This window comes from Brassica napus, chromosome A6 (genome assembly GCF_020379485.1).
Source record: "Brassica napus cultivar Da-Ae chromosome A6, Da-Ae, whole genome shotgun sequence".
NCBI lineage: Eukaryota > Viridiplantae > Streptophyta > Magnoliopsida > Brassicales > Brassicaceae > Brassica > Brassica napus.
This window is the reverse complement of record NC_063439.1, coordinates 8584214-8609208: the sequence shown is the minus strand read 5'-3', so window position 1 is coordinate 8609208 and position 24995 is coordinate 8584214. Positions and strand designations below refer to the sequence as shown.

General features: G+C 32.3%; 5 protein-coding genes across 6 annotated transcripts; 3 read left to right on the top strand and 2 right to left on the bottom strand.

Annotated features, from left to right (window-relative positions):
• Nucleotides 1-217: 217 nt before the first annotated feature.
• LOC106433692 (glutathione S-transferase T3-like) lies at nucleotides 218-1140 on the top strand. The gene is made up of 2 exons (XM_022688369.2): nucleotides 218-1046; nucleotides 1136-1140. Exons 1-2 carry the CDS (start codon nucleotides 218-220, stop codon nucleotides 1138-1140), a joined length of 834 nt encoding a protein of 277 aa, XP_022544090.2.
• A 967-nt stretch (nucleotides 1141-2107) lies between these two features.
• On the top strand, nucleotides 2108-3376 carry LOC125609907. The gene is made up of 2 exons (XM_048781518.1): nucleotides 2108-2669; nucleotides 2868-3376. Exons 1-2 carry the CDS (start codon nucleotides 2108-2110, stop codon nucleotides 3374-3376), a joined length of 1071 nt encoding a protein of 356 aa, XP_048637475.1.
• A 10374-nt stretch (nucleotides 3377-13750) lies between these two features.
• LOC106433693 (replication protein A 70 kDa DNA-binding subunit D-like) lies at nucleotides 13751-15993 on the bottom strand. Its single transcript, XM_013874518.2, has 10 exons — nucleotides 15847-15993; nucleotides 15498-15762; nucleotides 15322-15421; nucleotides 15107-15228; nucleotides 14948-15032; nucleotides 14737-14866; nucleotides 14464-14663; nucleotides 14273-14396; nucleotides 14003-14194; nucleotides 13751-13918 (listed from the first exon to the last, which is right to left on the bottom strand). The coding sequence occupies exons 1-10, from the start codon at nucleotides 15991-15993 to the stop codon at nucleotides 13751-13753; spliced, it is 1533 nt and encodes a 510-aa protein (XP_013729972.2).
• Nucleotides 15994-18536: 2543 nt separating this feature from the next.
• LOC106433694 lies at nucleotides 18537-19367 on the bottom strand. Its single transcript, XM_013874519.2, has one exon. It carries the CDS (start codon nucleotides 19365-19367, stop codon nucleotides 18537-18539), a length of 831 nt encoding a protein of 276 aa, XP_013729973.2.
• Nucleotides 19368-20524: 1157 nt separating this feature from the next.
• On the top strand, nucleotides 20525-24889 carry LOC106433695. Of its 2 annotated transcripts, XM_048782519.1 has the most exons (5): nucleotides 20525-23182; nucleotides 23255-23287; nucleotides 23400-23775; nucleotides 23860-23959; nucleotides 24028-24889. In XM_048782519.1, the coding sequence occupies exons 1-5, from the start codon at nucleotides 21088-21090 to the stop codon at nucleotides 24718-24720; spliced, it is 3297 nt and encodes a 1098-aa protein (XP_048638476.1). In that variant the 5' UTR covers nucleotides 20525-21087; the 3' UTR covers nucleotides 24721-24889. The 2 variants fall into 2 exon arrangements, with proteins under 2 accessions (XP_048638476.1, XP_048638475.1); XM_048782518.1 differs by having other exon boundaries at nucleotides 20526-23182; nucleotides 23253-23775.
• The last annotated feature ends 106 nt before the right edge of the window (nucleotides 24890-24995 follow it).

The following is a 24995-nucleotide window of genomic DNA, read 5'->3' as shown; positions in this document are numbered from 1 at the left end:
GCTTTCCGCTTCCTACCGCCTTAGATGTGATTGGTTTAAATGTTTTACAACGTTAGGAACTCGGGTTAACTCTGATTTGATAGGTGTTTAATGCAACTAGTTTGCTTTCTACCTTCCCAACTGCTCGGTTTGCATTGATTTTAATTTTGCTAACTTCAAGTGCGCCTACTTAAGGATATGTGTTGCTCTTAGAGTGACACACTACACTTTTCTAACCATGGATAAGAACACTAGTTATGTTAATCTCCTGTTTAGTCAATCTCAATCTTCAGTTGACCTTGATTCACCTGAACCTTTTTGGTTCGGTAGTCAAGGTCCTGAGGAGCCTGTTGTCGAGCCTGTTATCGAGTCTGGGGTCGAGTCTGGTAGGAAGGAGAGGAGGAAATGGTCTATGAAGGAGGATAAAATACTTATTGGGGCTTGGATTAACACCAGTAAGGATGCGGTGGTGAGCAATGAGCAGAAATCAGGACAGTTCTGGAAGAGCATTGTTGCCTACTACAACGCAAGTCCTCAACTCGTTGGGACAAAACCTAGAGAGCTTGGTCAGTGCAAGCAGAGGTGGGCTAGGATTAACGAGCAAGTCTCCAAGTTCGTTGGGAGCTATGATGCGGCTCTGAGGGAGCAGAGAAGTGGACAAAATGATGATGATGTGATGAAAGCTGCACTTGAGAACTTCTACAATGATCACGGTTACAAGTTCGGTGTGGAACATGGATGGAGGGAGCTGAGGCACGACCAGAAGTGGTGCTCAACCTATCCGTCTAATCACGCTGGTAAGGAGAAGCGCAAACAAGTGCTGGAGGTGGATACAGAAGACGAAGTGGGAGAACCGGAGGCACGACCCGTGGGCGTCAAGGCTGCTAAAGCTGCTTCTAAGAGGAAGAAGAGTGGTAAAGAGGAGGATTTGTCAAAGATTCAGTCCATCATGGCAGTGAAAGAAAAACTTTCTAAACAGAAACTGCTTGAACGTTTACTTGGCAAGAAAGAGCCGCTCACTGAGATGGAAACATCTCTTAAACTCAAACTAATGTCTGAGATGTTGGGTAGTTTTGTTACTCATTTGATTAGTTGATCTCATGTCGTTTGTTTGTATTGTACACTTCTCTAACTGTTGCCTTTTTTGTCATTTCAGGTTGAGCAGTATGACATGTGAAGGCACGGGTGCTGCAAGAAAAAGGTGTTTTGTTGTCTAGCTTCATGTGAGCCAACTCACGGGTTCTACTGTATCACTCTATGTTCTATAAAACTTCACGACTGGATGATGTTTTTATTGCTACCTATCTCATTTGTTTACTCTCAACTACTTCTTCTTTCCTTTATTTTGGTTGCTACTACTCGAAGGTGTTGTAATATCTTGCTATCTAGGTGTTGTAATCTTTTCCTAGTACTCGAACTTGCAACAAGTACAAACTGCTGCTTCACTTATTAGGTAACACAAACATTTCTCCTTTACCAATCTGTTATTGAAACTAATCTTAAACTTGTAAAACCGAATAGCAAAGATCTTTATAACTTAAAAAAAAAATGAAAACCGTGTGGAAAGATCTTTAAAACCTAAAAATGAAAATTGAAACCATATAGAAAGATCTTTAAAACCATATATTAAAACCATATAGAAAGATGTTTAAAACTTAAAAACAAATTGAAAACCTTGTGGTGGAAAGATCTTTAAAACCTTTAAAAGAAATGAAAACCTTGAGAAAGATCTTTAAAACTTTTTTAAAAATGAAAACCTTATGAAAGATCTTTAAAACCGAATAGCAAATGAACACCTTGTGAAAGATCTTTAAAACTTAAAAACAAATTGAAAACCATATAGAAAGATCTTTAAAACCTTTAAAAAAAAATGAAAACCTTGAAAAAGATCTTTAAAACTATTTAAAAAATGAAAACCTTGTGAAAGATCTTTAAAACTTAAAAACAAATTGAAAACCATATAGAAAGATCTTTAAAACCTAGAAATAAAAATGAAAACCATATAGAAAGATGTTTAAAACTAAAAAAAAAATGAAAACGTTGTGAAAGATCTTTAAAACTTAAAAACAAAATGAAAACTTTGTGGAAATATATTTAAAACCTTTAAAAAATTGAAAACATTGTAGAAATGTCGTCATCTTCATCCGATGAAGTCGAAGAAAGACTGGATGAAATTTTCGAAGAAATCGTCGAAGATACATACAATGAAATAGTCGGGTCCCGTACCAATAAGCAAATGAGACGTGCTTATATAGAACGCAACCGTGAAGCAGGACACAACCGTTTGTGGAATGACTACTTCAGCGAAGATTCTACATTCTCCCCCCAATTATTCAGACGCCGGTTCCGCATGAATAAGGAATTATTTATGCGTATTGTCGATGGCCTCTCAGAGAACGTTCCATTCTTTCAACAAAGAAGAGATGCAACCGGCAGGTTAGGCCTTTCTCCACTGCAAAAATGTACAGCAGCTATTCGTCTGCTTGCTTATGGTGCTGCGGCTGACACAGTGGATGAATATCTCCGAATTGGTGAAAGCACGGCACTTTCGTGTTTACACCATTTCACTGACGGAATAATACAATTATTTGGAGAAGAGTATCTACGAAGACCCACACCAGAGGATCTCCAACGACTGCTCGATATTGGAGAAAAACGGGGCTTTCCTGGGATGGTCGGAAGCATTGACTGTATGCATTGGGAGTGGAAGAATTGCCCAACCGCTTGGAAAGGGCAGTATGCACGTGGATCAGCTAAACCGACGATTGTCTTAGAGGCTGTGGCTTCACATGATCTTTGGATATGGCACGCTTTTTTTGGTCCTCCAGGTACCTTAAACGATATCAATGTCCTCGATCGGTCTCCTGTTTTTGATGACATTTTGGAAGGTCGGGCCCCCAGGGTAAAGTACGTGGTCAACGGACACACGTATAAGTTGGCGTACTACCTCACAGACGGTATATATCCAAAATGGTCAACATTTATCCAATCTATCACACTCCCTCAAAGTCCTAAACAAGAGTTATTTGCTAAAGTTCAAGAAGCAACCCGAAAAGATGTGGAGCGGGCTTTTGGAGTACTACAATCCCGGTTTGCGATTGTGAGAAACCCGTCTCTTACAATGAACAAAGCAAAGATAGGGAAGATTATGAGAGCATGTATCATACTACACAATATGGTAGTCGAAAATGAACGAGATGGATACATTCATTACGATATATCTGAATTTGAAGAAGGAGACGTAACCAGAAGTTCAGAGGTCGAAACCGAGAGGCCTACAAATCTGAATAATATGTTTCCCACTCGGAATGATCTTCGTGATAGGCATATGCATGAACGATTGAAGAATGATTTAATCGAAAATATTTGGAACAAATTTGGTGATGAAGATTACTAATTAGTTTATCTTTATATCTTTATGTTTAATCATTGTATCTTTATTTTTAATCATGCAAATAATAAAATTTCAATTTCAGTTTTAAAAAAAAATAAAAAATATTTTTTTTTTCTAAGGACCCATCTTCGGGAACACCATTGGACGACCAGTTTTGATTCGAATCCTTAACTATTCAAACAAAAACCAAAAAAAAAAAAAATTACTAAAATATTGCTAAGGATTCATTGGTGAGGTTCACCATTGCATATGCTCTAAGGTCCCCAATGCATTAAACCCGCAGACTGGTTCTGCCTCACGAATCGTATGATAATACCCGTTTATAACTTTTCATAGTCTTGAGACAACAATCAATGATTTGGGATTTTAAGGGTTGATAAGTGAGATTTCTATGAGATCATCACCACACTATTCACTTTTCACCTATTCCTTTGTCAAGTAAGAGAGCAACATCATTCTCGGTTTATGTAAACAATTCGACAGGTTATAAGTTCGAGAGATTCATCGATCGAAGGCTGCAATATTATATTTTAATCAATAGTAGCATTGGCTAGACAGAAATAAAAAAGTTTAGATATGAGTTAATTTAAGAACGCTTATTTCTATACAATACAATGCAAGTAGCTTTTGCATTGTATAGAAATAAGCGTTCTCAAATTAACTCATATCTAAACTTTTTTATTTCTGTCTAGCCAATGCTACTATTGATTAAAATATAATATTACAGCAATCAATTGGATGAGAATATTACCAGGAAATGGGAATTCAATCTTCTTCTGGACAACGCCATGGTCTCCATTTGGCCAACTCATCAACTTTGTTGGTCATAATGGACCGAGACAGTATGGTATTCCCCTCTCTTCATCTCTAGCTTCGCTGTGGGTTGGAGAAACTTGGGATATAGGTCCGGCAAGATCTCAGGAGATGGAGCAAATCCAGATTTTTCTATCAACTGTATCTCTCTCAGAACATGAGGACATGCCGGAATGGAGCAGACTGGGTACCACTCCTGCAACCAACAACAAATTCGTGTCAGCTAAAGTCTACAACTACATAAGGGAATCAAAGCCTTTGGTTCCGTGGCATCATGTGGTTTGGCTGAAAAAAGGAATTCCAAAGTGTAAGACACTTACTTGGATGTTTGTACTCAATAGGTGCCCCACTCGTGATAGGTTACTGTCTTGGGGATTGCAGACGGATCCTCTCTGTCTTCTGTGTAACCTACTTCCAGAGAGCAAAAATCACATTTATTTCGGTTGCTCCTTCTCCTCTGGAATTTGGAGAAACCTTGCTGCAAAACTTCAATTTGCCATTATCTCAGACGATTGGGATGATACTTTGCAAGGTCTGATCCATTACACTGGTGATAACCGGTTGCGCTATCTCACAATCCTATCCTGGCAAACGCTGATTCATGAACTATGGCGTGAGCGCAACAATAGGCTCCACCGATCTCACTTCAAGTCGCAGGAAGCTATATTCTCAACCATCTCCTCCACCATCAAAAACCGTATCTCATCGCTCCGTGAAACTGACCCAATGGAATCGAGTGCCTGCATGCAACTCTGGTTCTCTCTACCGTGAGACCTTTCGATTACTTCATTGAGGAAGACAACGAATATTTTGATTCTGGGCTTTATTTCTTCTACTGCAAAAGCTCCTAAGCCCATGTTTTCCTTTGGGCTACTCTCTCTCGAGACCAAGAACCATGTGGGGCTCAGAATGAATTTACTAACTTTATCCACTAGAGCATTGTAATATTCTCACATTATGTATGCTTTTGCCTCTTTTATAATATATGCACCAAATTTTAGCAAAAAAAAAAAAAAAAAGCTACTTGCTTAGAACATGTTTCTTTTGTTGGGCAGCTCATTATTCAGAATTCTTAAACCCAGATCGTTGGAGACTTATGATCTTTTGTGATATATCCTCACGCAAACCCGAACATACCAAACTATCTAGATCTCTTTAAACTTGGTCTCCTGGACTGATTAATTTATCATCTATGGCTTAAGCAAGACTGCTAAAAAATACATCCATCTACTAATCAGCAATGCAATTATCGGATATATCGATGAAATACACAAAAATATAAAGAACTGTACGACTAGCGTGTTATTCTCTAGAATGATGATAAATAACTCTGATCAATTAACAAATCTTAGCGGAAACGCAAGAAAATTATGAATTATTTTCAACTCATGCATGATAAAAAAAGGAAGCAAGCAAGCTATGGCTTACGAACCTGTACACTGTATATACGTCACGTCAGAAATGATGCTAAATGAAGGAATACTCGTAAACTCTACTACTGTTTCTTAAACTTCAAATAGAATAAGGTAACATCATAATAACATTGTAGACTCCAAAACAAGATGCTTGTCCTTTCTCCCTATTACTACGTTGTAAAAGTTAAAAAAAACTGTTACCTTTTTGGAATTCTGGGACCTTCTCTTTTTCTTTGTGTTTAACCTTTTCTAGAAGACGAAACATCAAAATATCGCACTAGTCAACGTTATGACGATATAGTTCAAAGGTTCTACACGATAGAGGAACTGGAAAACCAAAGGTAACAGAAGTTTTACCAAAAAAAAAAAATCAATGTAATGATCTAGATCAACATATGTATATAATAAAACGACCCTATAATGTATAAACTCAAAGAAAGAAGGAGCAACATAATCAAAGATATGATAGAATCAAGAGGAGGCTTGTCATCGCTATGTAACAGATCAAGCTTACCAGATTCCAAACATTGAAAGATATGTATATCAAGAGAAAATCACAAATATTAAAATTTTGGAAATCAGATATTTGATCCGATCCGGTAATATATAAATACATGTATATCAAAAAAAAAAAAAAAAAAAAAGTATATCAAGAGGGTTTTACAAAGAATCCCTAACAGATGTCTACTGGCAGTATGACCACCTCCTTCTTTCACACACAACCGATATACTTACATTTATATACAAAGGAGGTGGACAGAATGCCAAAGAAATCTGTAAGAAACTCTTTGCCAAACCCTCGTGAAAGGAAAAGAACAGAAATTAATAGAATGGTTCAATGATGAGAAAGGGGGAAGGTGGAAGTATATTTATTGGAGAGAGAGAAAGAGAGAGATTGATTAAAAAGACTACATAAAAGTAAAACCCTAGATGAGTTGTAATTAGGCATGGGCACGGATCGGATATCCGCATTTTTTAAAGTATTTGTGATTTGTTTCGTATGTCATGGATATTTAATTTTTCGATTTGCTTTGCTTCGGAAAAATACAGATATTCGAAAAACGGATATCCGGAAAATAAATAGATATTTGCGGATATTTACGAATATTTACGGATATTTCATATGTTTTGATTAATACAAATAATCTTCAAAATTTGATACAAATTTGTTCTGTAAAATATTTTTTTGCATGATATATATTATAAAAATTAAAAGAACTAGTGAATCTACATATTTTGTAAACTTTTTGAACTTAGTTAACAATTATAATAACAAAAGCTTAAGAAAAAAATTATAATTGTCATAAATGTGTTCTCTTCTTTTTATGTAATATTTTTATATAAGTAATAGTGTGAACATAATTTATCAAATCATGTTTGAATAATAATTATATAATTTTATATATTAAAAATTTTAAATATATTAAAATATACATGTATTTATATATTGCCGGATCGGATTAAATATTTGCTTTCCAAAATTTTAATATTTGTGATTTACTTCAGTTTTAGCGAATATTGATTTTTAGTATTTGCTTTATTTTGAAAGTTTACGAATATCCAAAATTTTCAAATCGAATTGAATAAAATTTAATGGATAAAATGTCCGACCCTAGTTGTAACGAAATAAGAGAAGACGATAGTCGAGGAAGACAGACTATAACAAAAAGAAACAAATCAGATGAGAAAAGAAAATATATCTGCGGCTTTCTCGGAAAAATAAACTCATTTTTGTTTGTAAAAACGACAGTGAATAGTTTTGTTTATCGAGCTCTTTATTCGTTTCTCACCAAAAATAGTTAAGCAACTTTTCAACGGGGTTCACCTTTGCGCCTACCGTTTCCGTTTCTTTTTCAGCTTTTTACGGATAAATAAACGTTGACGTAATGACGTTGGCAATATGCAGTGTGACCCAAAAATATCAATTAAAATATAACAAAAGCTAACAGAAATAAAAATAATTACCACTACCCGCTGCATATTTTTCTACCAATTTTAATAAGTATTTTCTTAAAAACAATAGTGCTGGACGAATAATGAGTTTAGCTTACTTCATTTTTGACTTACAACCAAGTTGTTACTCGTACTCGTTTTGTTACCACCAAGCTCATTCTCAAGAGCATAAACGAGCAGAATAAGATATTTGAATCTAAACTATATGTCGGATTTCAAAAACTCTATATCGGATTTATACGTCGAATAGTCACTACTTTTTGATCTGAGACTGAAAATCAATTTCATCATATGCATGACTAGAAATTTAATACTCAATCAGTTTCAAAATGTTACTTCCTCTTTATCATTTTAAGAATTGTTTAAGGTTTTTACACAAATATTAAAAAAAAACTTTTACGTAATTGGCTTTGGTAACATAAAATACCATTATATAAAACTAATTCCACCAATAAGAAAAATATGCAGTATTTTATAATTGATCAAAAAATTTTAATGACATTAAATTTCACCTAGAATTATGAGAACATCACATATTTTGAAGCAAAATCAAAATCCTAAAACACCAGTTGAACTGATACGGAGGGAGTACATATTTTAGATTTTCACATATATTTTAATAAAACACATTAAATTTGCATAATTTTTTGTGATTATCTTTTTTTCCATAATTTTAAACCAATAAAAATCTAATAAGTGCAATTAAGTTTTTGAAATTTGTAATTAGTTAATAAAACAAGTATTGAAAATATAAAAAAAAAAGATCTTTTTGAAACAATTTTTTCTCTCTAGAATATATAACTTTATGAAATGGAGAGAGTATTAGTTAGCTATATAAACGTTTAAATCTAACAGAAAAAATAATTGATCAGTATACAAACTAAACATGATACATTGTGTGAGTTGTAATAAAAGAAAAATATTGCGTGAGTACCATGCACGTGATGTCGTCACGTTGATCCGTGATCACTACAACCGTTACTTAACAAGAAAACTATTAAAATTATCAATAGGAACGTTAATAAATCCGAAGTTACGGAACACATCTGAAGAAACGGAGAATACGTCTTGTTCATAATATTTATTAGTATAACTAGACTTGGGTCTGTGCATTGCAACGGGCTTTATTTAATATTTTAATTTAATAAAAAAATTTAAAAATCATTTTATTATTATTTTAAAATTCTTTTTGCATATGTTATGTGAAATTTATTTTATAGTTAAGAACTCGTTTTCACACATAAGTTTCAGTTAATATTTGTTAGAGTTAGAAAAAACATCCAAACGTAAAAATTTAAACCGGATCCAATCCAAAATAATAAGAATTATAATGAAATCAAAGGAATTTGAAAGTTAAATAGGACCAAGAAGCAATGACAACATTATACACTTTCTTATGTAGTAATTTAATGTTTTATTAAACTTATCTGATGTTAAATAATTTTCTTGATTCAAGATTTTTTAATGATAAATTTTCATAATAATATTTTAATTAAAATGAATTATAAACTACTACATAGTAAAAATTAAAAAAATAAAATAAGATAACAATGAAGCTTGATTTGTTTTTGACTAAACATATGTACGATGGCAATATAATATCAAATTTTTATGAACAAACATGAAAATATACATATCAAACATGTGTTTGATTTTTGTATAACCAAACACATAGATACCAATCATGACAACATCCTAAGTTTTGATTTTTGTTAATTTAATAGTTTTATCATCATACTGGTCATCAAATTCTTTTTTTTTAATACTATTAAATACGTATGTTTACTTTTGTTAGGATTTTTTTTTAAAAGGAAAAAAATCCTATTTTATAAATCTTGTTTTTATTTAAAATTAAAAAAAAAACTATCAAATAATTTTTTTTATTTTTGTTTAGGATTATAGAAAAAAATTATTATCATATAAACTTTTACAATTATTTTCTGTTTAGAATTTCAGAAAAATCTTATTGCTATCAAATAATTATTTCTAGTTACTATCAAATAATTTTAAATTATGATTTTTACAGTTCATATCAATATTATTTTTACACTTTATTTTTAATTAAATAATTTTAGTATCATGTTAAGCATCAAATTTTCTACACTATAAAATAACTTCTTACAATTCTCTTTTGGTTAGGAATTAAAAATATGATATAAATCTCTTTTGTTTAGGATTTCTTTTTTAAGGAAAAAAACTATCAAATATTTTATTACACTTTTTGGGTGTTATAAAAGAAAATTAAAATTACATAATCTTTTATAGTTATTCTTTTCTAGGATTTAGAAAATAAAAATACTATCAAATAATTATATCCAGCAAATATTAACTATTTTTAAAACTTCCTATTTCAAAATTTATTTTCTCAATATCACTAATATTTTCATTATCATATTATTTTCAAAATTCATTTTCTCAAAATCACTAATATTTTTAATTAAATATTTTCATTATAACATTTATCATTAAATTTTAAAAGTAAAAATTACTTTTACAATTCTATTTGGTCATGATTTAAAAGGAAAACAAAATCTTATTTGGTTAAGATTAAAAGAGGAAAAAATTAATTTTCAAATTTCTTTTATTTAGGATTTTAGGAAAAAAATTTATTTTCACATAATGATAGATTTTTATTAATAAGTACACAATGTTTCTTTTTGTACAAATGACACAATCATATCAGGTGAAATATTTGAAGTTATTTTTGGTTTATAATTTTACAACACAAAATTCTATTAAAAAATAGTTAGTTATTTATAAGAAATAAGCTACTTAAAAAAATAAAAAAAGGAAAATTCCAACTATAATTCGTTCTTGTTTTTTAAGATTTTTATAAAACGAATATATTTTCAATAAAAAAATTATGTTTAGTTAATTATATATTGTGTCTTATACATACAAACATACATTCCTCATATTTACACATACTTATGTACGATAAAAACATCAAAAAAAAAAAAACTTGTGTTAGCATCATAAGATGTAATAAGGATGATAAAACAATTGAGTTGTTTAAAGAAATAAAAACAAAATACTCAGATAATATTTTTCTTGTCAATACTATTTTGTGAAAACAATATGAAGAATCTTAAACCTAAATATAGATGTGAAAATAATATTTATTTTGGTTTGTATTTTTGTAGCATACATTTATCTGTTAAAAAGGAAAGTTACTTATTTATATGAAAATAATAAGAGTACTTTTACTTTTTTATTTTCTTAGGTTTTAAAAAGGAATATCACTTATTTTAAAGTTAGTTTTTCTATTTGATTTTTATTAAATAATTTCTTGTACTTGTAGGATTTTATAATTCGTTTTTATTTAATTTATTTTTTTAAAAATAAATATTTTCTCTTATAATATCTTTCTTTAGTATCTTTAAAATGAAAAATATAAAAAATATTTTAAAAAGAAAAAAAAATACTTTCAAATAGCTTTTCACAGTATTCTTTGTTTATAGAATTTTCAAAAATTAAATTTACTATCAAATATTTTTAAAAGATTATAAAAAGAGCCATACAAATATATTGTAAAAGGCTATGTGATAGTAATTTTTCTTTCCTTAACTCCAAAAAAGAATAATAAACTAAATTTTTGTAATAATTTTCCTTTTTAGTGTTCAAAAAAATATAATAATAATTTTCTTTTTCTAAATCTTTTTAATTCCAAACAAAAGTGAATTGTAATATATTTTTGATACATGTCACAATCTTAATAAATTAATTGACACATGTCACAATAATATTAATTAACAACTTTGAAGAACTTAGCTTTATATAATAAGATATGGCGAATTATATTAACGTATTTTTAACAATTTTCTCACTTTTGGTTCATGCGACGGACGGTACAAGACAACTTTCAGTTGATGGGTCCATTTACTAGTCCCCTAGAGGCTAGAGGGGAGTGGATTACAGAATCCAAAGCACAGGGTAAAAAGCATAATAAGGGTAAGACGTCTAAATTAACTCTCTATGGCTCATTAAAAAAAAGGTAAATCTCTGAGTTTAAAAAGACGAATTCGGCCAAAAAAAACATGAACTTTACACGAATCGCCAAAAAAAATCTGTACTCGAATCTGATAAAAAAATATTGTACTTTAATTAACTTTTTTAGTTTATTAAGCAACTTAAGATTGACTAGCCATTTTAGCACACCGTGAACCCACAGTTAAAACAGTGTTAAGCAGACGTTAAATGTTAGCGTTAAACAAAACGAGTCGTCGTTTTATATGATTTGAAAATAAAAAGAAATAAAGCCCTTGATTTGAACTCGGGTTGATTAGTATATATAGCAAGGTATTTTACCACTGGGCTAATGTCACTTTCAATTGAGTTATTAACACATTTAATTTTATTAGTACTGATTGAATATAAAAAAAATTTCTAAAAACTTTAAAAGATCTTTAAAATTCTAAAAAATTGAAAAAATAATAAAAAAATTTATAAAATTATTTTGAAATTAAAATTAAAATTAAATTTTTGTTTTTCTTTAAAAAATCAAAAATCTTCCAAACTTTTCATTTCTTTTTAATTCCAAAATTTTAAAAAATTCAAAGAAAATGTAAAAAATTAAAATTACAATTATCAGCTAAAAATTAAAATCGCACTCATAATGGGTACAATATTTATTTTAAGCATTTTAATTTAATTTTAATATGTGGGTATCTTTTTATGTGTGTGTAATTAATTTCAATTTTAGAAATTGTTTTTAAAAATTGAAAATTTTGGAAAATTTTTGATTTTTTAAAGAACAAATAAAAATTTATTTTTAATTTTAATTTCAAAATTAATTTATAATTTTTTTATTTTTTCAATTTTTTGGAATTTTAAAGATCTTTTAAGTTTTTAGAGAATTTTTTTATGTTCAATCAGTATCAAATAAAATTGAACATGTTAGTAACTCCATTGAAAGTGCCACTAGCCCAATGGTAAAATATCTGGCAATTTGTCCGAACCAACCCGAGTTAGAATCCAAGTGTCTACTTGTTTTTATTTTCAAATCATGTAAAACGATGTTGTTTCACTTAACGCCAACAATAAACGACGTCAAATTTTTCTGTTAAATTTGCTGACGGTGTGCTAAATTGGCAAGTCAACGAAAACGTTGTTAATTAATTCTAAAATCAATGAAAGTTTTGTGTTTTTTTTGGTCAGCTCAAAAGTTCATGTTTCTTTTGGCAATTCATGCAATGTTCGTGCTTTTTTTTGGCTGAATTCTCGTTTAAAAAGGGTCAATCTCTTCTCTTAGAAGCTTTGTTTGTATTTCTTCTAGGCTTAACTGGAAACAGTAGAGGATTTACTAAAGTTAGACATACACAGAACACAAGTGTACTTATCAAAAATAATGATTCAAGCAATATTACCACTTGACTCAGTAATTGAGTTTAATCCAGACAACGGATGATTAAGAACTTCAGATTGAGGCGTAGTTGGTGATCTCTGACGTGTGTTGGTCACATCCGCCAAGACCCTACTGAAAACACTTTTCAAAGGCAACAGACCAGATTTATTCCCCCGAACTTGAGGAGTATTACTAACTTCAGAGTCTGTTAAGAAAGCAGTATTTCTCTTCCTTTTCTGAACCGATGATTCAGTCGGATATATCTGATTTGCATCACTGTTATCGTCAGTCATAGGAGCTTACTCTTTCTCGTCAAATCCTGGAAAGCATAATAATGGATGAAACCTAATTCTTTGATTTTTGTGAAAAATATTAAAAAACACGCCTCAAATTAGATATTATTTTTCCATTTAATAGAATAGATTCTATTTAGATCACTTCCAACTTTTTAGGACCGGTGTTTTATAACTATTTACTTTTGAGTGGGATTGTCAATATTCTTAAAGTAATTGATTATTTTCTTATAATCTGTATTCATGTGTATAAGCGGAAAATATTATTCATCTTAAAAAGCTGGTATTTCCACAACTGATCAATATTGTTTAGGTCAATTGGTTTATGTCATATCAGACAATTTCTATTGCTGGTATTTTCTTGTATATACTGTAGCAGACTATGTTTTGTGATAGTACTTTTGTCAGTAATTAATACTTGCAATTATTAGAAAAACATTTATTAAAATTAAACCAGAACAATAACAAAGGAAAAAAAATCCAACTCCTTATTGAAACTCAAAATGTAGAACACGGAAAATTTTATAAAATCCAGAAAAAACCAGCAAAATAATCTTCTTTAACTCGATGCAGATTTATCCTTTCTTATCTTCTCGCTTTTGATCGCTTTAGTGCACTGCTTTTTAGAGGTAGAATGAAGTTCGGGTGCTTCCTTATTGACTTCTTTTCGCTTGGAAGAAGGAGTAGAAACAATATCATCACTTTGATTTTCAATCAACAGTGGCTCCTACACAACACGTTCAGCGAGGTCCAAATTAATTAAATTTCGAACTTTTAAAAAATATAAATCATAATCTTGAAAATATTTTACCTCGCTTGCTTGGGCTGGAGCAGAATAGCTCTCTGATATTTCAGAGGTCATTAGCATACGTAGGTCTTTCCATACCTTTCCAACTTTATAGCACCCCCCTGAAGCATTGTCTTTCTGAATGTAAACTCCAAACATAAATGTCTGGCCAACCAAATTTGTAATTTCCTCGGGGAATGGATCATCATCTTCAAGCTGTCAATTAAAAGATGTGTTATAGTATTTGCATCTCAAAAAATAAGATTCAATTGCAATAGTTGATAAAATATTAACTTCATCCCAAGAACCGTTTAGTAGGGTTTTAGCAGACGCAGGAACAACTCCAGTAGCAATTGAATCCAATAACAGGAATTGGGTTTCACCAGTATCATCCTTAACCAGTAAATGGATTTTGAATCTGTAGTAAACCAAATAAAATAGTTCTAAAGTCGTTCACTTGAGCTTGATTAAAAACTGAGTTATACCTTGGTGAAACAGAGGTTACTTTCGATCTGCATGCTTCACACCACCAGATGTGTGTAACAGTCTCTTTGCCATTTATTTTTTTCACTGTTTTGGAGTGGGGGAAAACCTTCTTGTTGTTACAACCTAGACAGCCAAAGTAATACCATCCCCAATCTGTATCAATGTCATAGATTGTTGCAACAACTCTGCATACTTTTTCCTACAAAGAAAAAATAAATTAGAATCATAGGTTTATGTTTACACAGCTAGATTGGTTTTCAAAATTTTTTTACCTCAGTTTCCTCAAAAAGCTCTCGGAGATTCCTTTGAGGATAATGCATCCGTTTATCTCGCTTCATTTGCAACTCAAGCTTGTTCTCTTCTGATTCAGCTAGGGTTAAAGCTTGAGAATCCCCAATAGCTCTGCATTTTCCGTGGTTCATAATTTTAAATACTCAATCTTATAGAGTAAAAGACGTAATGTTATAATAAAATGTAAAAGACCTTTGTTTAAACTCATCTGCTTCTGGTATCTCAGGATTAACAAACATCTGACTTGCGTCATAAGAATTTGAGATTTGAAATTCACCTAATAAATAAAATATGAATTCCCGGTTGAGTTAAACATTTAGCTATGTCAAAAATAAGCAGAATATTACATACCTCTATATTGCCCAATCTTAGCAAATCGTAGTAGACATATTACCATGCCTTCGGTTTCTTGGCTAGCTGTGTGAAGATTCTCTGCAAATTTACCCCACAGGCAGCAAGCTAATCTTTGCCCACTAAAAAGGAAAAAAAAATACTTAAGACATTTATAACGTATTATAAGCTCTATATATATACAAACACACAACACGCAGATCAGCATGACTTACCAAATGTCCACGAGTGAAAACTCCAACTTCTGTCTTTGTTTTCCACCATTACACCCTATGGTTTCGAGATCACCCAAGTCTTGAACTTGTCCAATAACATCTAGATCAATAAATTTAGGTGTTAGTTAAGTATATATGATTGGGTTAGATCAGAAATAAATAATTTGAAAACGTACCAATAAGAAAGTTGGGATTAAGAAGACCACTCTCTATGGATTTGAAATCAACCAGATTAAGGAACATACTGTCATCTCGGTATGTAGATTCCGTGATTTTAGTGTTGCCATTAAAAGCTAATCGATACTTATGATCAGTTGATCTGTACGCTCCACCAGCAGCACTAACACTGAAACGATCAATGTTTCTCCATACTCCAACACGGACATGTTTGCCAACTTCAGAAATGTAAGTCTTGTTACATGAAGCATGGATTTTTGTTCCCTTGGAAATGATAAAAGGAATTATATTAGTTAGCTTGTATCTTAACAAAATAAATAACAAATCTTTATAGAACGTAAAATTTACATTTGCATCACATAGGATTAGTTCCAGAGATTCTCCAACGTCTTTCATGAAATGTCTCCATGTATGAATGATCTTCACTTGAATGCGATATGCAGTCTTGCGGGGTTTAATATCGTTCAAAAAAATTAGCTGCGGATTGTTCGCCATTGTGTTTCTGTATCTTTAGTTTTGATAAAAATCGTGGTTAAGTGTAACTATATTAATAATAGTTAGGTGGGACAGCGGATTTAGGTTACGCAGATGTAGGACATCTTAGTTTCAAGATTTGATCAAAGATATTATTTTGTGGAATAAGGAATATTATTCCACTGATTATCCAAAATCGTATATACCTTTGTTATTCGAAAGTGTTAATACTAAACCAATTAAAGTAGGTTAGAGAAAATCCTGTAAGTATAATCATAATAATAACTGATCCAGGTATTTAATCAAACTTGTAGAGGAAGCAATGTACATATTTCCGGATCTACTTAAACAAAATCGTATCTACAAAATCTGGTTTTAAAATCTTGTCCACGATTTAGATCTGATCAACACGGATATTTATATTTTAAATGTTTGAATTATAAAAGAAGCTAAAATGATTTGATTTGGTTTAGGTAGGGTGTATATTTGAAAGAAATATAAGCTGAATAAGGTGGTTGAGATAGCTAAAATAAATTCAAAACGTAACAATCTTTTAGATAAAGTGAGACACTTATTTAGTAATTTTAATTATTGATATACTTAGTAAATCCTTTTAACTAATGAAATATATTATCCGCGTTTTATCCTCATATATTTTAGATATTTGGCTTCCACTTTGCATATTCGTTTGTGATTCAGATTTCACATTTATTGAGTTGTGTTTCGTGCTTCAATAAGCAATTTAAATGCCACTTTATTATTAATAAAGATTTATGACAAAATAAATTACCTCTTTGTGTTTCGTGATATTTTTATTGTTTGATAAAATCAAATTGCAAAATCTTCATAAGAAATCAAATGAAAAGTACATTCAGAATATTAATCAAATCTCGAAGTTTGCTTCCCACGTAAAAGATATTGGATTCCAAACAAAATTACATTTGGCACAACAATCTGGATTATCATTATCTTCTATTTCAGGATGAAACTTGTTATTTTCCATCCAAACCATCTATTCTATTATGTGTCATGAAGAATCGATATATTATGTTGTATCGATAAAGGATCTGTTGGCTTTATGATGGTATATTCTATAAAAATATGCTAATCAGGTCTTTAACATGAATAATCGATAACAAAAACGTTTTGCAGACGATGGCATATTCGTTAAATATGCTTTACAGGTCCGTGAATTAAAGATAGATGCTGTTATACGATGGCATAATAAGGGATAATAAGGTTTGTTATAACAAATAGAGTTAGACCAAAATATACAAAAGTAAAGAATCCAAACAACTTGTATAAGTAGATTTATGTAGACTGCTTCCCTTTTAATAGAATAGATGATATACTCAATGACTTTGACCCCGTGAGGAAATGTATAGTATATTATATCAATTATGTATGTCATTTTAATTTGTTCAATAATATTCATTTTTGTTTCTACATCACTAGAGATTCAAATTAACAAAACAAATCCACTTTTAATATTTCAAAAGACAATTATGAGTTACAAGCGATGTGACTATATATTACCCATATATAAATAAATATATATATATACTATATATATATCTTCTAAAATTGTATAAACATTAGACCCAATTATTATTAAACATTTTAGAAGCATTGAAAAATACAGAATGCTACAACATACTTTTATTTAAAATACAATATATTATTCACTAATTTATTTAAATAACCTATTCAGCCAATAATGCTAAAGTCAGTTGATATGGAATCAAGCAAAATTAATATATTTTTAGAAAAAAAAATTTTCTTTAATATGCCAAGAAAATAATTTTACATTTATAGAATCACATTAAATACATATTAACAATCAACTTATATATATATTTAAACTGTTACATAAAAAATTATAACGTTGAAAAACCGGCGCGTAGCGCCGGAAACACCCCTAGTGGGAGTTAAAACTTCTTTCCTATGATGCACTCATTACTCCCACGACCTTCATATTATCCTTTATTCTTCTTTACATTTTTTTTGTATGTTAAATACTTCTTGACAATTTTGCTTTGACAAATACCCCCTCCGTTTCATATTAAATATTGTTGTAGAGAAATTATTTTGTGATAAAATAAGTGTCGGTTGCAACTTTCAATACAAAATTTATTAATTTTATTCAGCAATTTTTTTTATTGGTTGAAATATAAAATAAACTCAAAATGACAATTAAAATGAAACATAGTAACTTTACTTTCGTTTACAAAGAACTTTCACATAAAATAATTTCATTCGACAAATATCTTACTTTGGTTTATAAAGAAATTTCACATAAAATAATTTCCTTTTAGTTTCGAGAAAACAAAAAACGAACTCCCACAAAATGGAATGAGTTGGTATAAATCCGTGTGAATAATAGATGCACACTTCAAGGTATTAAATTCACCAACTCATAATAATAGATGCACACTTGAAGGTATTTTTTTTTTTTTGAACACAGATATATTAAGAAACCAAACTCATACCCATTCTATAGGATAGAGGAAGTAGCAGTACAAAGTGCAGATTTAGCCAGTTTATCTGCTGCAGAATTGAAATTTCTAGCTAGGAATTTGAAAGATACAGAAACAAAGAGTGAAGATAGATGGTCGATGTCGTCGATGATTGATCCCGTAGAGATCCGCCGGAGGAGCAGTCGAGGTGAGCGCTGTAATGAGCGTCTGGCAATCTGTTTTGAAACAGATTTTTGAAAAGTCTAGGGAGATAGCAGTGAGGAGGGCGCATCGTAGTGCCAAAGCTTCAGCTACCAATGGTGATGGCACGTTTTTTTCCACGCAGGAGGTCTCGGATACTGTCGATCCCCGCTTGTCCTTGAAGATACATCCGAAGGCAGCGATGTTGGACTCCTTTTTCCAGGCTGCATCTGAGTAACATACGATTAGATCATCCAGATCGGGAGTGATCATGCGGCTGTTAGTGCGCTGGGGTTGAGCTTTTGGTGGGGGCTGGGCCAAGTTCCATTCACGTGCGGCTCCTATGGCTTTGGCTAGTGATTCCTCTGGTTTGATGAATCTTTTTTCAAAGATCAGTTGGTTTCTTGCTAGCCATATAAACCAGCATATCCATGGAAACACATCTGAAACCACCCCCACAGGTGGGAGACAAGTTGCTATCTTTCCAAGCTTGAGAGCTTCTAAGAATTCAGAGCAGGTAGAAGGGGTAACCTGGTCTTTAAACAAGGAGGCAGACCAAATTTTTTCTGCATACTCACAGTGGAGGAATAAATGGGACTCGGTTTCTACTTCTCCGCATCTCACGCATGTAGTATGTTGCAGAAGTCCCCGTTGCTGTAGATTGGCTCCTGTCGGGAGTGCTCCTTGAGTTATCTTCCACAGAAAGAGTTTAATCTTGGGTGACGTACGTCCCGTCATGTTTACCATGACGAAAGTAATAAACATGAAATTCCCCCGTAATAATACCCCCTCACTATTTATTGCCTCAAAATATACACCCCTTTATTTTTTTAATCAACCCTCTTACTCCAAACTTTTTTTTTTGTGTGAAAGTACTCCAATTTGTTTCTTTTAAGTGTTAAGAGTTCACTTAAAACATTGTAACTTAAATTTTGTTGGTGTTTCCTATACTATCAAATTACACCACACACTTAGATTAATCGTTGTCTTTTTTTGTCTGGCACTTAAAACTATATATAAATCTCCAAAGCATGAAAACCCTGTACGAGATCATATGTTCGTACTTTGTAATAGATAGCTAGAAATGTTTTTTTAGGTAGAAATGTTATAACAATGTTTTTTCTATGAATTCCTCTTACTGTTGCGTAGTCTTTTATTTGGATTTTCATATTTTTGAAATAGGGTTTAACGAAGAAATATGTGAACAACCAAGGTTGGTGGAGACTGAGTGGTTTGATTTTTGCATTCAGTGATAATGAAAGTAAAAACTGAAAATTGGGTTTGTCAGATTGTGAAGGTGTCAATGTATGATTGAACATCAAAAGTAAATGTTTCATAGAAGTTGCTCAAGTAATGAAGTAAGAAAACAAAGATGGCCAGGTACGTTACATACCGCAGAAAAACCTATGCGCATCTCTTAAAAATTTCCAACATTTGTATCTGTACAATTATACAGTAAAAACTATAAAAATAATATAGTATGAAGTTATTAGTTAACAAAAGTCTTTTTTCAATAAAATAAGAAATAGTTAATTTTGCCGTATATATATATATTAGTTAAATTTTAGAAATTCGATTTTTCATATCTTTTTATTCTATTATTTTGTGTAGATTAGAAGTTGACATTACAATGTGAAAACACTATTTTCTTTTGTCGTAAAAATAGGTGGAGCTGTATGACTTCAGTAATATCTATCAAGATCAATGTAGTTAAACTGTGAATCACAGTCTGTAATAAATGATTATTTCTAATGGTTTACTTTATTTTTTATTTCAAAATAGAGTAATTTTGTAAAAGAGTTAAGTTTTATTTCATATGTATTCTATTTTAAAATAAAAAATCACTAGTAAAAAAAATCCCCATAGCAACGAAACTGCCACGATAAGTTCGTAGCAAATCAAAAAAAGATACGAAATTGCAACGTATTTGCTACGAAAACATGAAACGTGGCAAAACGTAGTACAATCGTAGCAAACGTTGCTACGTTCTTGCTACGAAAACAAAACGTGGCAAGGTTTTGCTACGAAAGTGCTACGTAAATGGACGTAGCAACTAGCTACGATTCAATACCGTATCAAATTCGTAGCAACCCACCGAAAAAATACGTCCCACCAATCAAATCCTGAGCAAGTGGCAGCGATAAAAACAAAAAAACAATAAGCAACGTGAATTTTCGTCGCTAACTCTAAAGTAATGTCCCCTCAATCCGACAATGTGCAGGGTAAATAATGCTAGATATTTTGGATCTTGCCACGATTATTGATCGTAGCAAATTTCGTAGCTAATTTCGTAGCAAACCGTAGCAAAAAACGTAGCAAGAAACGTAGCAATGTCGTAGCAAAATCGTGGCATACTTTTTTCTATAAAAGTAATCAAGCGCTTCACTCTCGTTAAAACAAGTTTTGTATCAAAGAGAGTTCGAGAGTTCCATATTGTTGGAAAAAATTTGAGCGTTCAATGTCGATTTATTTTTATTCAAGAGATTGGATGGATCGACACATTGATCCGATCAATAATTGTGTTTCTCGAGAGTTTAAAGAAGGGGTTGATGTTTTTATCGCATTTGCTTCCAATCAAAATTCTTTTTTAGAGGGGAAAACCATGTTATGTCCTTGTTCAAAATGTCAAAACCGAAAACAACGTGACGCGAGAACCGTGTCTCGCCATCTTTACCGAGTCGGATTCAAGAGTAATTACTACTTATGGTCAAGCCATGGAGAAAGTTACTATGACGTTGGCGGATCATCAGCAGGAGGTCCATTTATGGGAGAAGAGACATTACATACAGAAGAAGAGACATATGAAGAGAACTTTCCTGATATTATGGGTGGAGGCACTGGATCAACTCATGGACTGGAGAATGTGATGGAAGCACCCGGTGAGGAGCAATATGAAGATAGCGTGTTTCAAGCATTTGAAGCATCTAATCAACCATTATATGAAGGATGTTCTGAAGGTATTTCTCAGTTATACTTGGCGTCACGTTTAATGAAAGTAAAAACCGATCATAATTTATCAGAGTCATGTTTGGATGAGATATCACAAACTTTCAGAGATGTTTTGCCACGACCAAATCAAGCTCCTGCATCATATTATGAGACGAAGAAGTTGACAAAGGCGCTTGGTCTCCCTGTTGTGAAGATTGATATTTGCGAGGATAACTGCATGTTATTTTGGAAGGAAGATCAAGACTTGTTGGTGTGTCGGTTTTGTGGAAAAGATAGATATCACCAGAACCGTGGAAAGGGAAAAAATCGGCCAAAACAAAGAATGTTTTACATGCCTATTACGGAGAGGTTGAAGCGGTTGTACCAAGTTGAGGCGACAGCATCACAAATGCGATGGCACGCGGAACATGAGTCTCCCGAAGGAGAAATGCATCACCCTTCTGATGGAGGAGCTTGGAAGCATTTTAACAAGGTATATCCTAATTTCGCTGCAGAAAGTCGGAATATATATCTTGGATTAGCAACAGATGGATTTAATCCAGTTGGTATGAGTGGTGAAGCCCACTCGGTCTGGCCCGTAATCATAACTCCATATAACTTACCTCCTGGTATGTGTATGAAAAAAGAATATTTCTTTTTATCAGTCTTAGTGCCCGGACCAAGACATCCAAAGAAGAGCATTGATATCTATCTGCAACCGTTAATTGAAGAATTACAAGGTTTGTGGAGTCACGGGGCAAAAGCATACGATATCTCTAGAAAGGAAAATTTCACAATGCGGGCCGCGTTAATGTGGACCATTAATGACTTTCCGGCGTATGGCATGATGTCAGGTTGGATGACTCATGGTCGTTTAGCTTGTCCATATTGTCTAGATGATACAAAGTCATTTTGGTTGCAACATGGAAGGAAGCATAGCTGGTTTGACTGTCATCGAATGTTTCTGCCTAAAGACCATCCTTACAGGAGAAATGTCCAAGCGTTTCGAAAGGGAAAGACGATAAGCGATGATCCTCCACCATGGTTGAATGGAGAAGAAATTCTCCGTGAAAGAATCAACAACATCGAAGGATTGAAGAAAACTGTTGAATGTGGAGGCAATGGACACGAGAAACCCGCGAGCAACATAGACGGATATGGGAAATATCACAATTGGGTGAAGAAGAGTATTTTTTGGGATTTGCCGTATTGGGAAAATCTTCTTCTTCGCCACAATGTGGACTTTATGCACGTTGAGAAAAATTTCTTTGATAATATTATCAACACGGTGCTTAATGTTCCCGGGAAGACAAAAGATAATGCAAAGTCAAGGATGGATCTACCTGATTTGTGCAGAAGGCAAGAGTTACATATCAAAGATGATGGAACGATGCCGGTGCCGATATTTCGGTTGTCTAAAGAAGAAAAAAAAGAATTCTTGCGATGGTTGAAGGATGATATAAAATTTCCAGATGGGTACGCTTCAAAGTTTAGTAGATGTATCGACGAGACAAATTCGAAGCTTTCAGGCCTGAAAAGTCATGATTGCCACGTCATCATGCAACGACTTCTTCCATTTGCGTTTAAGGAATTGCTTCCCAAAAATGTCCACATCGCAATTTCTGGTAAATTATTTTTACTTTTTTTTGTATAAATGTTACTTACTACCTACTAACTCAAAAATGTTTTGTATAGAGATAGCACTCTTCTTTCGGGATATCTCTACAAAGGTACTGAAGAGTGAAGATGTTGCAATTTTAAAAGAAAGCATTGCGGTGAAGCTTTGTAATTTGGAAAAGATTTTTCCTCCTTCATTTTTTGATGTTATGGAACATCTCGTAGTGCATTTGCCAGACGAAGCTGCTCTAGGTGGTCCGGTGCAATATAGATGGATGTATCCTTTCGAGCGATACATGTACCATCTAAAGAAGAAAGTTAAAAATAAGGCACATATTGCAGGTTCTATTATTGCCCAATGTCGTAATGAAGAGATTTCTACATCTTCTGCACACTTCTTTGGGAATCCAGAAGTGCCCGCTCAAGTCTTGCAACCTGGAGATATTCGATTCACATATCAAGATCCAGATGTGCCAAATATGTTTTACCATGAAGGTCGAGTGAGTGGAAAAGTAGAACAGAGGTATCTAACCGATGATGACTACACTGTGCTGCATACATTTCTGATGCTCAATTGTCCTACATTTGAGCCCTACGAAAGGTATTTCAACCAATTTTTATATATTCTACATTTCTAACAACGTTAACTGGAAATTTTAATCATTTTATAACAACTACCGAACAGGATGTTTGAGGAGTTTATGATAGAAAGAAATCCATCTATATGTGGTAATGATCTACAAATAGCGAAAGACAACCACTTTGCAGAATGGGTGAAAAACTATGTAAGTTTTTGATATAATATGACTATCAATGTGAATTTATCATTTATAAACATGATTTTAATTAACAGGTTGTCAATGCGAGTCAGTTATATGAGTTTCCGTTGTGGATGTTGGATTTCATAGAAGGACCGAAACGCAATTATAAAGCTTGGCCGATTTATTTCTCACGAGGATACTGCTTCCACACACATAGCCATGGCCAAGATAAGAGAACCCAACATTACGGTGTCCAAGTCCGGGGTACGACGGACACTGATTATTACGGGTTGATCGAAGAGATAATGATGGTTGAGTATTCTGGTTCTATTGGGCTTAAGGCCATGGTTTTTAAGTGTAAGTGGTTTGATACAGTTGTAGGTCGGGGGCTTCGAAAACATAAATCAGGAATCGTCGATGTGTCACCGCGCTGGCAGTACGAGAAATATGACCCCTTTATCTTATCTGGTAATTGTGATCAAGTTTGCTTCATTCCTTATCCGCAAGTTCGTCGTACATCAGCAAGCGATTGGTGGGCATGTACGAAAGTTGTGCCTAGAGGGGTTCGAGAAACTTCTGAAGTTGTTCTTACTACGTTACAAGATGATACACACAACCAAGTTGTTGTCCAAAGTGAAATGTTACGCATTGAATCTTATGTTGTGGAAGATGATTCAGATTATGATTCAACGCCGGTTGTTCCTCCCAATGACGAATACATTTCTGAAGATGAGTTAGAAGAATCATGTACTGATTCTGATTCCGAATCAGATTCAAGTTCTTAGTGTTTGTAAGATATATGAATGTATAATATAAGTTTTTAGTGTTTGTAAGATATATGAATGTATAATATAAGTTATCAGTGTTTGTAAGATATATGAATGTATAATATAAATTCTTAGTGTTTGTAAGATACGAATGTTTAATGTATAATATAAGTTTCTATGTAGTAAATTTGTAGTATATAAAAATGTTTCATATAAAAAATATGAGTGTATAATTTTTTAAAAAAAATAACCCCTAAATTTTAAGAAGATATGAATAATCCTACTTATACTAT

Bases quoted from the DNA above. Each gene is read 5' to 3' on its own strand.
- LOC106433692 (XM_022688369.2), top strand. From the start codon at position 218: ATGGATAAGAACACTAGTTATGTTAATCTCCTGTTTAGTCAATCTCAA.
- LOC125609907 (XM_048781518.1), top strand. From the start codon at position 2,108: ATGTCGTCATCTTCATCCGATGAAGTCGAAGAAAGACTGGATGAAATT. The intron at 2,670-2,867 runs GTATGCATTGGG...ACATTTTGGAAG, and splicing joins GATGGTCGGAAGCATTGACT to GTCGGGCCCCCAGGGTAAAG.
- LOC106433693 (XM_013874518.2), bottom strand. From the start codon at position 15,993: ATGGCGAACAATCCGCAGCTAATTTTTTTGAACGATATTAAACCCCGC. The intron at 15,229-15,321 runs GTAAGTCATGCT...TTTCCTTTTTAG, and splicing joins TTTTCACTCGTGGACATTTG to TGGGCAAAGATTAGCTTGCT. The intron at 13,919-14,002 runs GTAAAATATTTT...CGTGTTGTGTAG, and splicing joins CTCCAGCCCAAGCAAGCGAG to GAGCCACTGTTGATTGAAAA.
- LOC106433694 (XM_013874519.2), bottom strand. From the start codon at position 19,367: ATGACGGGACGTACGTCACCCAAGATTAAACTCTTTCTGTGGAAGATA.
- LOC106433695 (XM_048782518.1), top strand. From the start codon at position 21,088: ATGTCGATTTATTTTTATTCAAGAGATTGGATGGATCGACACATTGAT. The intron at 23,776-23,859 runs GTATTTCAACCA...ACTACCGAACAG, and splicing joins ACATTTGAGCCCTACGAAAG to GATGTTTGAGGAGTTTATGA. The intron at 23,960-24,027 runs GTAAGTTTTTGA...TTTAATTAACAG, and splicing joins CAGAATGGGTGAAAAACTAT to GTTGTCAATGCGAGTCAGTT.